The sequence below is a fragment of the Lithobates pipiens genome, unplaced genomic scaffold (genome assembly GCF_037356315.1).
Source record: "Lithobates pipiens isolate NorthernLeopardFrog02 unplaced genomic scaffold, aLitPip1_a1.2 Scaffold_13, whole genome shotgun sequence".
Classification (NCBI taxonomy): Eukaryota; Metazoa; Chordata; class Amphibia; order Anura; family Ranidae; genus Lithobates; species Lithobates pipiens.
This window is the reverse complement of record NW_027507718.1, coordinates 272,046,870-272,067,165: the sequence shown is the minus strand read 5'-3', so window position 1 is coordinate 272,067,165 and position 20,296 is coordinate 272,046,870. Positions and strand designations below refer to the sequence as shown.

Here is a 20,296-nt window from a genome sequence, read left to right as displayed (position 1 = left end):
CATTTCAGCTGCAATTTTACAGACTTCTGTGTGGGTTTCTGCATAGATGTCAAAGGAAATCACACCCTGAAATTGCAAAATCGAATACAGAAATTCCTTTTTGAAATCGATGCGGCGTCACACCGTTTAGGGCAGTGCAATTGCCGCAGATTTAACATGCGATATGATGCGTCAAATCGCACTAAAGTTAACCAGGGCGGAAGATCATTAAATGAGGACTGTGGGAAAAAAGCTTGTCATTAAAAGTAAAAAGGTTTGCCAGCAATTGCAGCAAATTTGAAATGCGATTTAACGTGTCAAATCGCACTAATGTGAACCAGGGTGGAAGATCATTAAATGGAAAAGGACTGTGAAAAAAAGCTTGTCATTAAAAGTAAAAAGGTTTGCATAAGGTTATCTTTTGTTATCAATCACCGGCCACTTTGCCACAATTTTATATATAGTAAGAAATGTACGCTAGTTTTTTATTGTAACAGGAATGAGAAAGAGCTGCGAGGCAGTAGATACCTTAACAATTACACAAATATAGTATGATCTAGTATACACAATGATCACCATTATAAGGGTAGGTGACAAAAATGTGACAAAAAATTTGGACGCAACTTGGTAGAACATCTCAAATGCGTCTTAAATTTGTCACTAATACAAAAAAAATATAGTGGCCATTTTTAAATGGCAGAGGAAGCCACAGGACCCATATTGTTTAACCACTTGTCGCCTGCCATATAGCAGAATGATGCCGGCAAAGTGGCCCCCGGGGGTGCGCATTGCAGCAATCTTTTTTGCGGTGCGTCAGTCTAACACCCCACAACACCGATCTAGGTAAAGAGTCTCTGACGGAGACTCTTTACCACGTGATCAGCCATGTCCAATCATGGCTGATCACGATGTAAATTTTAAGAGCCGGTGATCGGCTTTTCCTCACTCGCGTCTGACAGGCGCAAGTAGAGGAGAGCCGATCAGGGGCTCTCCTGACGGGGGGGTCTGTGCTAAATGTTGATCAGCACAGCCCCCCTTCGGATGCCATCCAGGACCACCATCATGCCGCCCAGGACCACCAGGATGGCCATCCACACTGGTCCACCAGGTATGCCAGACCCCAGGAAAATGCACATCTGTGCCCAGGTAGCTGCCCATCACTGCCCACTGATGATGCCTACCAGTGCCACCAGGGATGCCCATCAGTGCCCAGCAGTGAGACCTATCAGTGCCACCCATAAGTGCCCATCAGTGTCACATATCAGTGCCCATCATTGGTGTCCGTCAGTGCCCGCTCATTGGTGCCGCTTTATCAGTGCCCATCAGTGAAAGAGAAAACGTACTAATTTACCAAATTTTATAACAGAAACAAAAGCAATTCTTAAATATTGTAAGGGACCAAGGAAACGTATTTGCTCAGGCTGTTAAAACAGATATACTATAGCAGTGGTCCCCAAACTTTTTAGCTGTGGGGACCAGCTACGTAGAAGAAAATTATGCCAAGGGCTGGTAGGGTTGGCGATGTGGGTTTTCGTGGGCAAATTGTTGGGGAAATGGCTGTTGTTGGTGCTTCAATCATCCCAGCACCGTGGTTGATATAGTGTCAAGATGATTGAAGTGCATTGTAATATAAAATTAAATAGTTCAACTCGCCATAATGCAAAATCAGAGGGAGCCCTAAGCGGATGCGGCTTGTCACTTGCCATGTCACCTGCCACAAGATGCAGCTTGTCACTTGCCATGTCACCTGCCACAAGATGCAGCTTGTCACTTGCCACGTCACCTGCCACCAGATGCAGCTTGTCATGTGCTACGTTGCCTGCCACCAGATGCAGCTTGCCATGTTGCCTGCCACCAAATGCAGCATGGCACTTGTCACGTCGCCTGCCACCAGATGCAGCTTGCCACGTTGCCTGCCACCAAATGCAGTGTGGCACTTGCCATGTCGCCTGCCACCAGATGCGGATTGTCACTTACCACGTCGACTGTGACCAGATGCATCTTGTCACTTGGCACATCATCTGCCACCAGATGCATCTTGTCGCTTGCCAAGTCGCCTGCCACGAGATGCAGCTTGTCACATGCCACGTTGCCTGACACCAGATACAGCTTGCCAAGTTGCCTGCCACCAAATGCAGCTTAGCACTTGCCACGTCACCTGCCACCAGATGCAGATTGTCACTTACCAGATCGCCTTCCACCAGATGCAGTTTGTCGCATCACCTGCCACCAGATGCAGATTGTCACTTGCCACATCGCCTGCCACCAGATGCATCTTGTCACTTGCCACGTCACCTGCCACCAGATGCGATTTGTCACTTGCCATGTTGCCTGCCACCAAATGCAGCATGACACTTGCCACGTCACCTGCCACCAGTTGCGGATTGTCACTTGTCACGTCGCCTACCACCCGATGCATATTGTCACTTGCCACCTTGTCTGCCAGATGCAGACTGACACTTGCCACATTGCCTGCCACCAGATGCAGATTGTCACATCGCCTGCCACCAAATACATATTGTCACTTGCTGTGTCACCTGCCACCAGATGCAGCACTTGTGCATTGACTGGGTCCCAGAGAGAGGTTGGGCAGATTATTATTATTATTATTATTATTATTATTATTATACATGATTTATATAGTGCCAACAGTTTACGCAGCGCTTTACAATGTATGGGGTGGGGGGGGAACAACACAATTACAATACAGTTCAATACAAAAGATACACGAGTGCCCTGCTCATAGAGCTTACATTCTAAAGGGAAGGGGTGGTGGTACAAAAGGTAATGGCTGCAAAGAATGATTTGATGGGGGATGAGAGATGATGTAATCTCTCTTGCTGCCTGCAGCTGCACAGTGAGGGCAGAACAGGGGTAAGAGATGATGTCATCTCTCGGCTCTGTCATCCTGCTCATCCACCAGCTCTCCAGCTCTGTCATCCTGCCCATCCGCCAAATTGGTAGTGGGCCATGGCCCGGTGGTTGGGGACCCCTGTACTATAGTATATTGTAACCCCAGATTACGCAGAATATCCGCAAATCTGGTGGTACAGATGTCCTACTTATTCAGAGAACAGGGTTGATTTACTAAAGGCAAATAGACTGTACAGTTGCACTAATTTTCCCCAGAGCTTGGTGAAAGTGGTGAAGCTGTGTAAAGAATACCCAATCAGATGCAAGGAATTTTTTTTTTAAAACATAATTTTTGCTTGCACGTGACTGGATGATGATAATCGGGAAAGCTTTACCATATTCACTAAGCTTTAGATAAAATAAGTGCAACTGCACTTTCAAAGTGCACAGGCTATTTGTCTAGTAAATCAACCCCAAAGTGCAGTAACTCATAACAACTAGCCAGAATTCAGCTATTGTTGTCTTGACTTTCAGTGCTGTTGCATTTTGAAAATTTGAAAATTCCGCAATCATGCAACACTGTACCCATATGAAACTTTTAGCATTTTTTTGTCCCACAAATAGAGCTTTCTTTTGGTGGTATTTGATCACAACTGGGCTTTTTATTTGTTGCTAAAATAAATAAAAAAAAAAAAAATATATATATATATATATATATATTTTTTTTTTTTTCTTTCTGTTATACAATTTTAAAAACAAGTACATTTTTTCTCCTTCACTGACGGGCATTGATGAGGCTGCACTGATGGGCACTGTGGAGATGGCACTGGTTACAATATGACCATCTGTGATTGGACACAGCTGATCACATAGTAAAGAGCCTACATTCATAGGCTCTTTACCGGGATCGGAGATGCGGTTTGTCAGAGCTGTGCGCCTGGCTTATCCTGTTGGACATCATATAACACCCAGTCAGGATAACTGATCTGGCCGGCCATCATTCTGCTATATGCCGGGTGGGATGTAGTTAAATATCATTTGTATATAATGGTTATTGTGTATTGTCCATCTTCCCTTTTTTTGCACAGCCCTATTGAACACACAGAAAAATCTTGTTTTGCGGGGTTTGTATTCCATAAAAAGATCCCTTTCTCTTAACCGGTTGATGTTTGTGTTAAAAGACCATACTGTTGATCTATAATGGGGCTTATTTTTTGAGAATAAACAAGATCAATAACTGCATTGCAATTTAGTGATCTGTAGATTCTGTAGAGTAGAACTCACTACCTTTTCTATCATACTCCTTACGTTTTTCTGTCACAAATATCACCATGCAGGCAATACAGTGTGGCATGGGTGGCAAAATAGAGAATGCGCTCCAACATTTTGCGCTTCAACCAAATGCCAATTGTGAATATTTACATCATCTCCCTATCGAAAAGACACATACAAAATTTAACAATGGTTCAACTTATGGCACTGGGTGTGTAATTGAAGTTGACCATAGACTGGGCAGATGCCTCATAAAACAGCAGGTAGGAGGACATCTGTTCATTGTCTTGCTCACTTTACCCTTCTGCACCTGACATTTAAATGTTGGAAAATTTGTGTGTGCAATAATGAGCTCTTCCAACTGTCTGAAGCACTGTGAGAAGGACCTGATGCTTAAACAATTTTTACAAGCAAAACTTGAATCTTTGCATTGCTAAACTTAAGAATTTACCAAATGTAATTAATGTTGTCCTGGTGGCACATAATATTTAGTGTTCATTTACCTGTGTCTACTATTGCCAATTTTCAAGTTGCCAGTGTTGCATTTGCCTATTCCATGACAGACATAGCTTATATTTCTTGGGGTATATATAGTGCCAGTACCAATAAGCATACACTCATCGAAACAGTGGTCATAAAGAAATTATCTTTGGTTGATTTGGCCAATATTCCTTATATTTATGGGCAGTGGCAGAGTATGCCACCCACAAAATTGCAATAAGCATGGTTAACTAATTTCGTACCTTTTTTGTTGAAGTTTTTATCCATGATAGGTCAACTTGTCTGGCCACATTTCCATTGCTGCTGATTAGCAAAAAACTGGCATGCTTACATTATTTGAGTTTGTATGTTTACGTGATACGCCAGGAAAAAAACTCTTAAGTTATTCAGATTGCATTTCAAACTGCCCTTTATACAGTTTGCAGAAAATCGCCCACTTTAACTGGCTTTCTAAATATAATTAGAGCTATATTTTGAAGCCACGTTGCAGTCACCACATCCTTCAATACAGGTCTTTTATACCGATATCGTGATGTTATTGTAGAAGTTGACCCAGAATGTTCTGTTTAAAGCACCATGCTACTTTCTTTGGATGGTGAGGTGCTATTGGGTATGATCCACCAATTATGTGGTTGCATTGTAAAATATTTGCCCCCATACCATATAAATATAGAACACACAGTATGATTAACTTTTAACTTTTTTTTTTTTTTTTTTTTACTTTTTGGTGTGGTGCAGCTGAGAATAATTGCTATTTCAATCAACACTTAGTCCATTCCTGATTCAGACAAAATGTTTTGGCTGTTATTTTCTGTTTTATTTTTGTTCCAACAAAGGTGATTTTATAGCCTCATTCACAGTAGATCTGTACATAAATTATTGTCACGCATGGTGTTCATTGTATCTAACAGGTATCTAGGATATGTTTCCCCACCAATCATTAAGCCGAGCCATGGTTTCTAATGTAAAATATCAGTAATGAATCGTACATTTTTTTTATTTATTTTTTCAAAACAGAGAAGAGAGTGAAAGTGTGTTGACTTTGAAAGGTCTCACGCCTACTGGGATGCTGCCGAGTGGAGTTCTTTCTGGAGGAAAACCATCTCTCCAGAGCGGTAAGAGTTTTAATTTGCATTCTAGAAAAAAATACATATTTTTCTATTTACAATTCTAGAAGAATACTCGCAGAATTTCACTGGGTAGAGTACATATGCCATGACAAATGAAAAGGAAAATAAAAAGTTTGGTGAAATCTTTACTTAGAGGCATAATATATATCTATATAAGTATATGACGATTGCAGTACAGAGCTAATGGTGGTAATATACAAATATGCATGTCAGAGGTATACAGGTGATCATTTTTAAATTCTTATCTTTTACATATGACACTAAAATGATGTCTAATGCCAGCCATACACGGTTCAAATTTTGAAAGAATTTTCATATGAATTTCGCACCATTAGTGGGCTGCAGCAACAGCCGATTTTCATGCGGAAATCAAATTTGAGGAATCGAACATGTTGGAAATTTTTTAGAACGATATTCTAATCAATGATGGGAGAATCGTGCGAGAAATGTAATAAGAAAAGAACATTTACGGAGATTAAAGAAGATTCCCAGCCATGAAAATTCTTTTCTGTAGCAACATGAGGTGAAATTGAAGGCTTGGTCGGCCGAATTTCGAAAATCAATGGTGGCATCATCGAATCACAAAAAAAAAAAACTTTCTGATTTTGAAAAGAAAATTTGTTTGAAATTCGACCGTGTATGGCCTGCATAAATCCATACGCAGTTGAAATTTTAAGCGGTTGTAAACCCTTATATATACCCAGTGAAGTGACTGGCCCCAGGTGATGCACAGAAATTAAACAAATCCTCCTACAAAGTTGTAGCTGTTTATCTGCAATCTGCAGTATTCTCTTATCGTTACATCCATTCAAAGTCCAGAATTTAAAAAGCTTGTCTGAGCTGTCAGAAAAAAGGGACATAGAGACTGGAGACTGGAAAAAAGGACATACACACTGCAGAGCTCAGTAAAGAGAGCTCTGAAAGCTGATTGGAGGGAAGAGACACACCCCCCTTCACGCAGCAACAGAGCTAAGGCTGTCAATCAGCTGGAAGTTCCTCCCCATCACCTTTTTTCTCTTGGAGACTAGAAAAACTTGTCAGAAGTGATTTATGTGGATAGCAGAGGGATTAGTCAACAGACAGATATGACACTTAGTGCTCTTAATTGAGACAAGTACATCGTACAGAGGGATATGCTTTGTTCATATTTCATGTCTGAGGTTTACAACCATTTTAAATCTTTGATAGAAACTAGGATTAGAAAAACGAAATGTCAAAACTAGAAATATTGGCTTCACTGTTAATGGTTTGAAATCTACCAAGATTATTATCTAGGTTAGGAGTGTTCAATATTTTTTGTAAACCAAGACTACATGTGCCCTAGCTGTGAAACTCCAGGTTCATCCTTCAGGACCCAGATGATGTAGCTACAAAAACAAAACATTGAATGACTGGCAGCCTGCACCTGAGTCCTAGATCATCTGTGCAGCAATTCAAAATGTCTTGTTTATGTTATTAGTATAAAAACAGTATTTCCTAAGATAATTATAAATTACCATCATGTTTTCGCTATGTCCAGGAGCTGCAAAATATTTGCGTTTTTTATCCTGACTAAATGGTCATTGGGTCAGTAGTGCCCCTCTGGGTGCAGATGTTCTGGGCATTCCTGGATTTGGCTTTTCTGCACTATTCAGTGAGCCCTTTCTGCTCCTTTCCAGGATTTTGACCTCCAGATCTTTTGAGGGATTTACTCCTGAAGCCCCCTGGCTTGGGAGCCCTGTCTTCCTCCCCCCTGGATTTGTAGTGAGGGGGCTGCAGTACTTTGTGGTGCTCAGTATTACAGCCATTGATGGTCCCCGATTTGCTATGGTATGACATCACTGTCGATGGCCTGGGATTTTGCACTTCTAATTGTGGCAGAGGCTTAACTGTAAAGACATCATAAAGGGGGAGATTGCTGCTACCATCCACATCATGGCAAATTCAGAGGCAGGGACAGCAGCGCTGACTGCTGCATTCAAGGTTGTGAGTGAATCCTACCTAGCACAGTGTGTTTTCCTTTGCCCTGGTCAGCAGTTTTTACACTATAGTAGTGGTTGGGAGTGCAGTGTTGTCCTTTACACTTGATCTTTCCAAGGAGCTGAAGGAATCCTGGAGGGGGAGGTTTGCGAGACAATTGACTTCTGTCCTTCATTACAAAGGCTCAGTTGTGTGACAGGCTTGACTCTTCCTCTAAGCCACCATTTTCTGCCCAGTCTTCAATCAATTATATTGATTTCTTTGGTAATGGCCAATTCTGACCACATGGAAAGGTTCTATTTTAATGTAGCGGTACTGCTTTCACAGGATCACACAGTGGGAGCTCCTTAGCAATGATGAATCCAGTGAGGATTAGGCTAGACCTTTTTGTTCTGCTGCTTTTTTCCTAATAGTAACCCTCTTGTTGTTTTTTAGGAGCATTTGGATGGGGAGGAGGTACAGGTGGATTACTTTGAGGGTAAAAGGAAGTTCTTAGTGCCAGGCAGTTAACCTGTGGAGCATTCTGGGTCCTATAAACATTTATTGATTAGATTTTTGCTATGGAACGAAATCCTAAAATTTTCTCAGCTCTGGCCTCCTTGGTTCACTGGACAGTGTGCTCTCCTCTGTTTCCCTCCAGGTTAAGGGCAGGATGTTCAGTGGTCCTTTCTCAAGGTGACTGACTTGCACATGGAAGAGCAGTCTGTAGTTGCTGCTAGTACTTCTCCTTCCATAGAGTCCTGTAGGGGTCTTAGGACCCTTAGCATTTTCTCATGCATGTATTCCTTCTTTTTATTCTGGACAAAAACTGATAGACTTCCTATATACTGTTTACATCTTATACACGTTCTCAGTCCAATGCTCTCTGGTAAATCCTTAGTTATTATGTGTACTGTTTCCTCTTTTGATCTGGAAAGTGGTTCCGCTATAACACTGCAATGATTAGGGTGAGGATTTGCCTGTGTTAAACAAAAATCCTGTAGACAGGTGTTTGGGATGCATAAAAAAACGTTTTTTTCCAAGCCTACAGACTAAAATTGTGGAACACATCCAGCTGTACTTCACAACCATCCTATCTCAGGGAACACTTTGAGTTAATGTGGATTCTCCTGTCTATTTTTCTGGCTGAACCTCTGTTAGTGAATGCGTGGAGAATGCTTTGATGGAAACACTGAATTGCAGAGCAAGGATACAGTAAGCATTTACTACGCAAGCCGTTCGAAGAACAGTGCCACTTTGGAACTGCTTCAGGCAACTTCATCTAGATTGCCACTGGTAGTTAAAGTTTTTCTCTCCTCCAGCAGAACAAACCCAGGCCTCTATCAGGGAGTCCCCATCCCCAACACAGGCTAAGAAGACATCCTTTTGCTACTCCCAGGGTTCAATCACTAAGGCCGGATCTTAACCCACAGGCTCTCTTCTTCATATTAAGATACCTTCTTGTTTTTCATATTTGGGGGGGGGGGGTGTCTGTCACTTTTTGTGGATGCTTTGGTAGGCAGCATCCAGTATACCTAGGTACGGGAGGAGGCTACAAATAGGGTTCTAGTCTCCGCCCCCTACCAGAATATTGTTTTCCCATTTAACACGGTCAATGTAAATTATTAGAAAGAAAGGCATTCTCATCCCAGTTGCTGTGGCATAACAGTTTCAGGGTTTTCGTCCAACGATTTTACAGCTTCACAACTTAGAGGGAATATAGCCTTTGACCACATCACCATTAAATTGCCCAATCTCATCTAATCTGAGGCTATGCAGGATTGTAGACATCAAGAACACATACTTGCATGTCCTCCATTTTTTTTCAGCACATCAGTTATTCCTTTATTTTTCTGTGAGTCCATGGTATTCCCATTTGGTGTCCTACTATTTGGAAGCAAAAAATGTCACCAGCGCACGAAAAAACTTCAGAGTGGGTCCAAAGTTTTAATCAGCGATTAAACATGGATACAGTAGATGACAAAGTTTTGGAGTCAGGCAGGATGCCTTCGTCACATGCCTGATGAAGGGGTCCTGCATGGCTATGAAATGTTTCTATCTGCTGTAACTGTGTGATCGCTGATTGAAGCTTTGGACCCACTGTGGAGTTCTTTGGTGTGCTGGTGACATGTTTTGCTTTGCCTTGACATGGTTCCAGCCATTGGTTGCTATAGCACCCACATGGATGCACAGCCATTTTTACAGGAACGTGTGTGTTGGCATTAGTGTGTTGGCTACTATTTGGACTGGCATCAGTGTGTGCATCAGGTACTATTACCTGTGTTAACCCTATTACACTCCCAGGCAATGCCCAATTTTAATAAATTTGGATGAACTCTCTGCTCACAGACTCTGACTGTGACATGATCCACACTCAAGGTGTTTCTATTGTACGATATCAAAATAACCTTCAGCTGAGAGAACAGTTGATGCAGACCAATGCCCACCGAAAAGTGTAGATACTGCAGATCTGTGCGTTGATACAAAATTTCCAAAATCCGTGCTGGATCCAATTCATCGCTTGGAGTACCTGGGTTTGATTTTGTACATAATTCAAGCCAAAGTTTTTCTTCTGTAATGGAAACTGCAAAGTCTTTGTTCCCAGTCTTTGATTTTTTTTCTTGCCCTCCTCCACTAGCAGGGTGTTCCCATCATGGGATGTCTGGCTGACTGCTTGTTGAGAGAACAATTAGCACAGGCTCTGCTGGCCAATGTCCACCAGACGTTGCAGACTGCAGAACTTTGGATGGATCCTACATGTCTGGATTGCGGAATCTGACTTCTCACTTGGAGTACCTTTTCTTTAGTATAGCTGCTCCATGTTTGGATTCTGTGGTCTGGGCCTCTTCCAACTGCTCGCTTTTTTATGTATGTCTGGGAGCTAATGGTTGCCTCCTTCTAGGCAGTCCATTTTTGCCCATTCCTGCTCCTAGATCCCTTCAAATCAGGGAAAGGTCACCCATTCTTTGGATATCCAGAGATGCCTTCTCATGGATAATCCACGACTGAGCAAACACAATCTATAATTTTTGTCTACATTTTAAACATATCTCCTCGTAATATCTTAGTCAGTGTTAGGCCTCATATACACTGCTGCTGCTAAACGGACGTTTAGGAGCAGTTGGGCATTTTTTCTAACTGCTTCTGAACTCTCGTCTGTTAATCAGTACATGTGCACAGGGTCGTTTATAGTCATTTCTAGGCAGTTGAATTTAGAGGCTTTTTTTGGAATGCAAAAAAATGTGCTGATAAGCTGAGTTTAGAGGCATTTCAAGAGCCAAACACTTCTAAACGAGGCTAAATGCAGTAACTCGCGTTTAGCCGCATTTTGAATACAGGCGTTTTTTGTTTTTTTTTAACGCTTCTAAATGCAAACATGGCAAAATGGACGTTTTAAACACAGGTTACTAACGGTCAAGTCATTCAGGTTGTAAAAACGTCCCATGTACATGAAGCCTAAGAGAATATGACATTTGTTTTCCCTTAACCTTAAGATGTAATATATTTTTAAAAGGATTATTCCTCCAAAAAGTGTTATTTTCATTACAGGTGAAGTCTGGAATGAATCCTTGGTTTCTTATATCTTGGATATTTCAATAATGGAATATTGCCATTAATTAGACTCTGTCCACCTTTAAGCTTTGGGTGTATTTAATGACCTTTGTACATTTTAGCACCTCTTCTTGCATTTCCCATCATTTAAAATGAATTGACAATCAGAGATATTGAAAACCCTACAGAAAAAGCTACAGCAGGTGCACCGATCAAGCCTCAATACAGATATCTAACCAATAAAGTCCACATAAGAAAAAACATTATAAGAAAAATCAAATAAACTAAATTTTAGTCATACATTGAGGGCAAAATTTATTCAGCCACATGTCTTTAGTAAAAAAAAATGTCAATAAACGTATATTTTTTGGTTTGCGCAAAAGTTATAGCGTCTACAAACTAGAGTACATTTTCTGGAATTTACACAGCTTTTAATTTATGACTGCCTATCTCATTTCTTGAGGTGCTAAAATGGCAGGGCAGTACAACCCCCCCCCAAATGACCCCATTTTGGAAAGTAGACACCCCAAGGAAATTGCTGATGGGTATGTTGAGCCCATTGAATATTTATTTTTTTTGTCCTAAGGGATTGAATAATGACAAAAAAAAATAAAATTTTTTTTACAAAAAGTTGTCACTAAATGATATATTGCTCACACATGCCATGGTTATATGTGAAATTGCACCCCAAAATATATTCCGCTACTTCTCCCGAGTATGGGGATACCACGTGTGGGACTTTTTGTGAGTCTAGTCGCGCACGGCACACCGAAAACCAATCACCACCTTCAGGATTTCTAAGGGTGCAAATTTTTGATTTAACTCCTCACTACCTATCACAGTTTCGAAGGCCATAAAATGCCAAAATAGCACAAAACCCCCCAAAATTACTCCATTTTGGAAAGACACCCCAAGCTATTTACTGAGAGGCATGTTGAGTCCATGGAATATTTTATATTTTGCCACAAGTTGCGGGAATATTACAAACTTTTTTTTTTTTTTGCACAAAGTTGTCACTAAATGATATATTGCTCACACATGCTATGGGCATATGTGAAATGACACCCCAAAATACATTCTGCTGCTTCTCCTGAGTACTGGGATACCACATGTGTGGGACTTTTTGGGAGCCTAGCCGCGTACGGGACCCCGAAATCCAAGCACCGCCTTCAGGATTTCTAAGGGCATACATTTTTTGTTTTACTCCTCACTACCTATCACTACCTATCACAGTTTTGAAGGCCATAAAATGCCAAGATGGCACAAAACCCCCCCAAATGATCCCATTTTGGAAAGTAGACACCCCAAGCTATTTGCTGAGGGCCATGTTGAGACCATTGAATATTTTTTTTTTTTTGTCCCAAGGGATTAAATAATGACAAAAAATAAAAAAAAATTTTTTTTTTTACAAAAATTTGTCACTAAATGATATATTGCTCACACATGCCATGGTTATATGTGGAATTGCACCCCAAAATATATTCCGCTACTTCTCCCGAGTATGGGGATACCACATGTGTGGGACTTTTTGGGAGTCTATTCGCGCACGGCACCCCGAAAACCAATCACCACCTTCAGGATTTCTAAGGGTGCAAATTTTTGATTTAACTCCTCACTACCTATCACAGTTTCGAAGGCCATAAAATGCCAAAATAGCACAAAACCCCCCAAAATGACCCCATTTTGGAAAGTAGACACCCCAAGCTATTTACTGAGAGGCATGTTGAGTCCATGGAATATTTTATATTTTGCCAAAAGTTGCGGGAATATTACAAACTTTTTTTTTTTTGCACAAAGTTGTCACTAAATGATATATTGCTCACACATGCTATGGGCAGAAGTCAAATTACACCCCAAAATAAATTCTGCTGCTTCTCCCGAGTACGGGGATACCACATGTGGGGGACTTTTTGGGAGCCTAGCCACGTACGGGACCCCGAAAACCAAGCACTGCCTTCCGGATTTAAATATAAAATGCTACCAAAAAAACTGTTAGCGATCGCAGGGATCAGGCCTGACTCTGCGATCGCTGCAGTTATGTGTTTAGTGTTTTGTAAGTGACAGTGATCGATCGATACTGCACTTAGGTGGGCTGGGCAGAGGGGCAAAACGCAGGTGCTAGCAGGTATCTGGGCTGATCCCGCTAACAATGCGTTTTTTTGGAACCCTGAACTGCTGGGGACGCTAGTATAGATCTGATCAGATCAGATATTGATCTGTTCAGATTCTATACCACTACGGGAGGTGTATGCTTTGCGCGTGGGTGTTAGCGGTACTGGCACTAACCTAGCGCTGCCTGGGGCGACGCAGACCCTGACCCTAAAACCTAATTGATATCACCCGCCGGGTGATCAGTGGGTTAAACCTTTATTGGGTAATAAATGGTGGGTGCCCTGATGCTATAAAAAGCAAACTAACCAGAGTCACCCGTAACACTTATACGGTGATCAGTGGTGAAAGGGTTAACTAGGGGCAATCAGGGGGTTCAAATTTTTATTGGGTAGTATATGGGGGTCCCTGGCGCTATATAAAAACCTGACGGGGAACCTAAATAACTAACTGGCTAACCAGCGTCACCTGTGACACTTATACTGTGATCGCTGGTGAAAGGGTTAACTAGGGGCAATCAGGGGGTTAAAACCATTATTGGGTAGTATATCGGGGTACCTAGCGCTATATAAACCTGGCGGTGAACCTAAAAAAATAACTAGCTACCTAGCGACAGTAGCGACACTGATGCAGCGATCAGAAAAATTATCGCTTAGTGACACTGGCAAAAGGGGGTGAAAGGGTTAACTAGGGGCAATCAGGATGTTAAAACCATTATTGGGTAGTATATCAGGGTACCTAGCGATATAAAAACCTGGCGGTGAACCTAAAAAAATAACTAGCTACCTAGCGACAGTAGCGACACTGATGCAGCGATCAGAAAAATGATCGCTTAGTGACACTGGCAAAAGGGGGTGAAAGGGTTAACTAGGGGCAATCAGGATGTTAAAACCATTATTGGGTAGTATATCGGGGTACCTAGCGCTACAAAAACCTGGCAGTGAACCTAAAAAAATAACTAGCTACATAGCGACAGTAGCAACACTGATGCAGCGATCAGAAAAATTATCGCTTAGTGACACTGGCAAAAGGGGGTGAAAGGGTTAACTCTAGGGGCAATCAGGGGGTTAAATCTTTATTGGGGGGTGATAGGGGGCTACCCTGGACCTAACACTAACTGCCCTGACAGTTTTTACTTTTACAACTGACACTGAATGCATTGATCAGTAAAGAAATGATCAATGCAATCAGTGACACTGTGACTGGGGGGGATCGGACCCCCCACCCGCTGGAAGGCAGGCACGTACATCTACGTGCTTGTGCCTGCCTGTGCCATTCTGATGACGTATAATGGCAATACGGCGGTCCTTAAGTGGTTAACTTTCCAACACCTACTAAAAATGGAAATATCGGTTTTGGCCAGACTAACCCGTCAGTGTAACTATGGAAAGGCTATGAACAATCGCATATTTACATATTATTGCAATCAGTAATTCAGATTTAAAACATGCCCTACTGATGTTCATAGCTGTGTGCACTGTAGAGCAAGTCATCCTCAATCACAGCAGAGGTATTGAATGTAGATATATCGGTTGGAACTGAGCTGCCGGAGAAAAATACAACTTTGCGGGGATGATTGAGTGCTGCTCAACAAGTTACTGCAATTATTGAAGCCAATGAAAGCTTATTTACTAGGCATGTACTGCTTGATAATATGCAAACAATTTAATTCTATAACGTGACTACATGCTGTGCAGGCAGCAGTGGATGGGTCCTTGGTGAATAATTTTGGTTTAGACATAATAAAGTCATAGGATCTATTGTACCTTGTTTTTACAAGGCCCCTTGCAAGTACAGTATATGTATTAGAAGCCATGTTTGTAATAATGCCTCTAAACTACTGAACATGCAGTGCATCCGGAAAGTATTCAGAGTTTTGCTTTTTCCACATTTTGTTATGTTACAGCCTTATTCCAAAATGTATTAACTTCATTATTTTCCTCAAAATTCTACAAACAATACCCCATAATGACAATGTGAAATAAGTTTGTTTGAAATCTTTGCAAATTTAAAAATAAAAAAGGAAATAAATCACATGTACAAGTATTCACAGCCTTTGTCGTGACACTCAAAATTGAGCTCGGGTGCATCCTGTTTCCACTGGTCATCCTTGAGATGTTTCTACAACTTGATTGGAGTCCACCTGTGGTAAATTCAGTAGATTGGACATGTTTTGGAAAGGCACACACCTGTCTATATAAGGTCCCACCATTAACAATGCATGTGATAGCAAAAACCAAGCATTGAAGTCCAAGGAATTGTCTGTGTATATCTCTGAGAAAGGATTGTATCAGATCTGGAGAAGGGTACAGAAAATGTTCTGCAGCATTGAAGGCCCCAATGAGCACAGTGGCCTCCATCATCCATAAATGGAAGCTGTTTGGATCCACCAGGACTCTTCCTAGAATGGGCCACCTGGCCAAACTGAGCAATCAAGGGAGAAGGGCCTTAGGGATGTGGCCAGGAACCCAATGGTCACATCACTGTGACAGAGCTCCAGCATTTCTCTGTGGAGAGAAGAAAAACTTCCGGAAGAACAATCCTCTCTGCAGCACTCCACCAATCAGGCCCGTATGGTAGAGTGGCCAGACGGAAGTCACTCTTCAGTAAAAGGCACGTGAGAGCCCACCTGAAGTTTGCCAAAAGGCACCTGAGGGACTCTTAGACCATGAGAAACAAAATTCTCTGGTCTGATGAAACAAAGATTGAACTCCTTGGCCTGAATGGCAAGCATCGTGTCTAGAGGAAACCAGACACCGCTCATCACCTGGCCAATAACATCCCTACAGTGAAGCATGGTGGTGGTAGCATCATACTGTGGGGATGTTTTTCAGTGGCAGGAACTGGGAAACTAGTCAGGATGGAGGGAAAGATGAATGCAGTAATGTACAGAGACACCCTTGATGTAAACCTACTCTAGAGTGCTCTAGACCTGAGACTGGTGTGAAGGTTCATCTTCCAGCTAGACAACGACCCTAAGCACACGGCCAAGATAACAAAGGTGTGGCTACGGGACAACTCTGTGAATGTCCTTGAGTGGCCCAGCAGGATCCCAAACTTGAACCTGATTGAACATCTCTAAAGAGAAAATGGCTTTGCACCGACGCTCCCAATCCAAACTGATGGAGCTTGAGAGGTTCTGCAAAGAAGAATGGGAGAAACTGCCCAAATATAGGTGTGCCAAGCTTGTAGCATCATACGCAAAAAGACTTAAGGCTGTAATTGGTGCTAAAGGTGCTTCAACAAAGTATTGAGCAAAGGCTGTGAATTCCTTATATACATGTGATTTTTTTTTTTAATAAGGTTACAAAGATTTTAAACAAACTTCTTTCCTGTTGTCATCATGGGGAATTGTTTGTACAATTTTGAGGGAAATAATTAATTTAATACATTTTGGAATAAGGCTGTAACATAACAAAATGTGGAAAAAGTGAAGCGTTGTGAATACTTTCTGGATGCACTTGTATATGTGTGTGAAAAAACTGATCTGTATTATGTCCCTTCTATTTTTTCCACATTAGTGAGCAGGGAAGTAAGAAGTGTGTGTATTATGGATGATATACTCACAATGACTACTAACAGTCAAATGATGGCCAGCAATTTGTTCTTCCATTCCTGTTTGGACATTACATGCTTTGCATTACAGTTACAGGGCTATTAGTCCTAAGGGCTATAGTTTTACCTCTCTTAATTGCGTAGTAACACTTGTGAGTAGATTGTTACTGAGTTTATTATTAGGTGTGTTTTTTGAACTGTTCATGATTACATTCTAGCCATGGCTTGATATATCAAATTAGCAATCCACCTGTCCAAAGGTATATTAATTAATCACCAGAAGTACTCATTTATCTAATGCTAGATACTTTATACATTGGTATGTGATATGCTTATTACCATGTCCTAATTGTGCTTGAAATAGTCTTACATATTGTAATGATGGGTTACAAAGTCACCTGCCTAAATTTGTTTGATGAAGAACTTTGTGTATTTTGTATATCTTTTTAAATTAATCATTGTACAATTCTGGTTCAGAAGACCTAGCATCACTTGCTGCACGTTAAACATAATCTTGGTATTGCTAAGACTTTAACACTTATTAACCCTTGTAGGTAGGCTACTATTCTGTTGTCTCCAGTGTCATGTTACTAATATCCCACTGCCACAGCTGCAGATTTATCCTACATGTCTGAATTCTCATGAAGTTTTATTGGCTGCCGAAAGAGAAAATCAAAGTTATATTTCTCTATGCAGTCTGATGGTAGTCAATGTAGTAGTTACATAATACTCTTATAACAGAAAATGCAAACAGTATTGTTGACTTGAAAGTAGTACTAAAAACTATGGAATATAGTCCAGCAAAACCTTGTTTTTTTTTATTTGTTTTGGATAGAGAAAGGCAGGCTTAGAACCTCTGCCAGGCTTTTATTGTTGCCAGTGTCTTCACACCATCATATCATCTATAACCTAAAGCTAGCATATTTGTTGCCTTTCTTATTGTATTGATTTTCGGGCCTCAGTTTATATATTGAATATATAAACATGCTAAAGATCTAGTCCAGACTGTTATAAAAAGCCCAAGACTCCTGCCCCCAGCAGTATTCAATGTTTTTTTTTTTGCTTTTTTTCCCCTACTTATTGTTTCCAGATGTCTTTAAACTGGTCACATGATGCATAGGGTCCTCTTACTCTTTTTGGTTTTCTCCCAGCAGTCCTCAATGATGCAGAGATCAGCACTGGTGTGATGATATCAGCTCAACTCTCTACATCAATACACTAAGTGCAAGGCTAAGTGGCAGTAACCCTTTCAGGATGCCCTTCACTCACAGTATGCCCCAGACTTCTGGGTTGAGTAAGGCTGAGGACAGGTGGTGGCAAAGATTAGGTACATCCTGGGACAGCTAGAGATTAAAAGTGAGAATTGCAGCCAGAGTTGATTTGTTTTTGTTTTTTTGTTTTTTTTTAAACCTTCAGGAGAAAAATGTTTAGCCGAAAGTTGCACTTTAATAATCAAAACTATGTACTGGCCAGTAAATTATGGATGCCTGCAAGTAAATATTGCTATAAATTGCTGAAACCCTACAGTCACATTGGTAGACTCAACTCACCATAAACTTAAGGTGAAATTGAAGTATTCCCAAACTCTTAAGTGATAAATGATCTTTAACATAAGATCGTATTGACCTCTGTAGCTAAAATCACTGTGGAGTAATTCATCCTCATAAAATTCACAACACAAGCGCTAAAGATGTTTTCTTTGCAGCTCTGTTCCCAGCAGCTTTTCATTCGTTCTTGTAATCTTCAATTTAAATAAAAAGTGCCCTAGGAGCTGGAGCAAGGTAAGCTGAACTGTTGAAAGCATGATTTCAATGACTTTAGTGTTTCTGTTGTGAACTTTAAGAATAAATTGATCCACAGTACCTGCAGATACATAGAACAGTGAGGGTTGGTTTAAAGCTAGTTTGCTGATTGTTAAAAATATGTAGTGGCTCTAAAGGCAGAAGTTTTTTTTTATATTAATGCATTTTTTAAACCTTCTGAGGTCAACAGCCTCCCTAATACTTACCTGACCCCCCATCTCTATACAGCGATGTTGTACAAGAATCTCAGCTGTTCAGGACTCTCCCTCTTCATTGACTCCCACTGCTGTCAGTCAAAGTCAGTGAGCCAATGAGGAGAGAGAGCAGGTTACGCTGAGCCATGGCTCAGTTTCTGAATGGACACACAGGGCAGCGGCCTGGCTCCGGTGCCCCCATAGCAAGCTGCTTACTGTGGGGGCACCCAGCAGGAGGGACGGGCCAGGAGTGCAGACGAGGGACCCAAGAAGAGGAGGATATAGGATAAACCACTGCACAAAGCAGGCAAGTATAACCTGTTTGTTTCTTTTTAAGCAAAAAAACAAACAAACAAGACTTTAATATCACTTTAACTATCCATAGCCTGACAACAGGCTCACTTTAATTCTCAGCCTACCACAAGCTATTTTCTACTGTTTAGCTTTGGCCATAATGCAGTCTTGAAATGTAAAACTGTCTTTCTGAAACAGTTTATTGTAAAAATACTTTTACATAATCTTGGGTTTGATGTTTGTAGCAAGAGTTCTTTATAGCTGCTGTCTTTAACAACCGCAAAGCTGTTTTCTTAATTGCAAATATCCTGTTTATATACATCTAACTGTTTCTGGATGGAAAAATAATAAACAATAGCTAAGCTCATCCTTTCTTCTGTCGAGCATTTATGTTGTCTTTTGTGCAAACCAAATCCAGCACTTACTGTAACATTAGTTCACGTGCATCTTTTGCTGCTCACTGACTTATTCATAAGAGTTGAAATCCTCTGCTCATTTTCTCATCCATTTTGCTACCCTTTCTTCTCTTTAGCTACTGTTGAGGCTATAGAGGCCGATGAAGGTAATTGGCAAGCCCCCTTTCTGTTGCCCTTGCAGCAGACAAGGGTCCTGCTGGGTGTATCCATTTTGCTGTAGCTTGTAAAAAGTGTGTGGGTGTTGGGCTAACGATTGTGGCTAAGTATTAACCAAATGTGCTTGCTTTAAAGGGGAATGTAGTACTACATCTGTTATCAGCATAGCAAATATTGCCTCTATAACAAAATATATATATATATTTCATCAAGGTTATAACTCGTAAAGCCACTGCTATATCAGTCACGAGTCAATGTGTTTCTCTTCAAACTCATTTGTTTTAACTTTTCAATAAGCTTTTATAAAAATTATATATATTTCTATGCATTACGCAACATACACCTAATTGCATTTCTTACTATTGAAATTTATTTATTTAAATAGAAGGCAAAAGAAGCAACACACAAGCACTTGCCAGCGATTGTGTTGTATTTATTTAATTCGGTAAGCAAGGTGAAATTACTATATGCAAGCTCAAGTCAAAACACTTTAGGAGTTTACAGATATGTTTATTTCATTGGAATTATGAAAAAAAAAAGCATAT

General features: G+C 40.9%; 1 protein-coding gene across 4 annotated transcripts in view; it reads left to right on the top strand.

Annotated features, from left to right (window-relative positions):
- Positions 1–20,296, top strand: part of PPP3CA (protein phosphatase 3 catalytic subunit alpha) — a 364,984-nt gene that overhangs the window by 340,147 nt on the left and 4,541 nt on the right. For 2 of the 4 annotated variants that reach the window (XM_077476624.1, XM_077476625.1), the window contains 2 exons: positions 5,623–5,720; positions 19,712–19,741. In XM_077476624.1, coding sequence (XP_077332750.1) covers positions 5,623–5,720; positions 19,712–19,741 — 128 coding nt within the window. The remainder of the gene's footprint in view (positions 1–5,622; positions 5,721–19,711; positions 19,742–20,296) is intronic. The other 2 variants (XM_077476627.1, XM_077476628.1) reach the window with 1 other exon arrangement.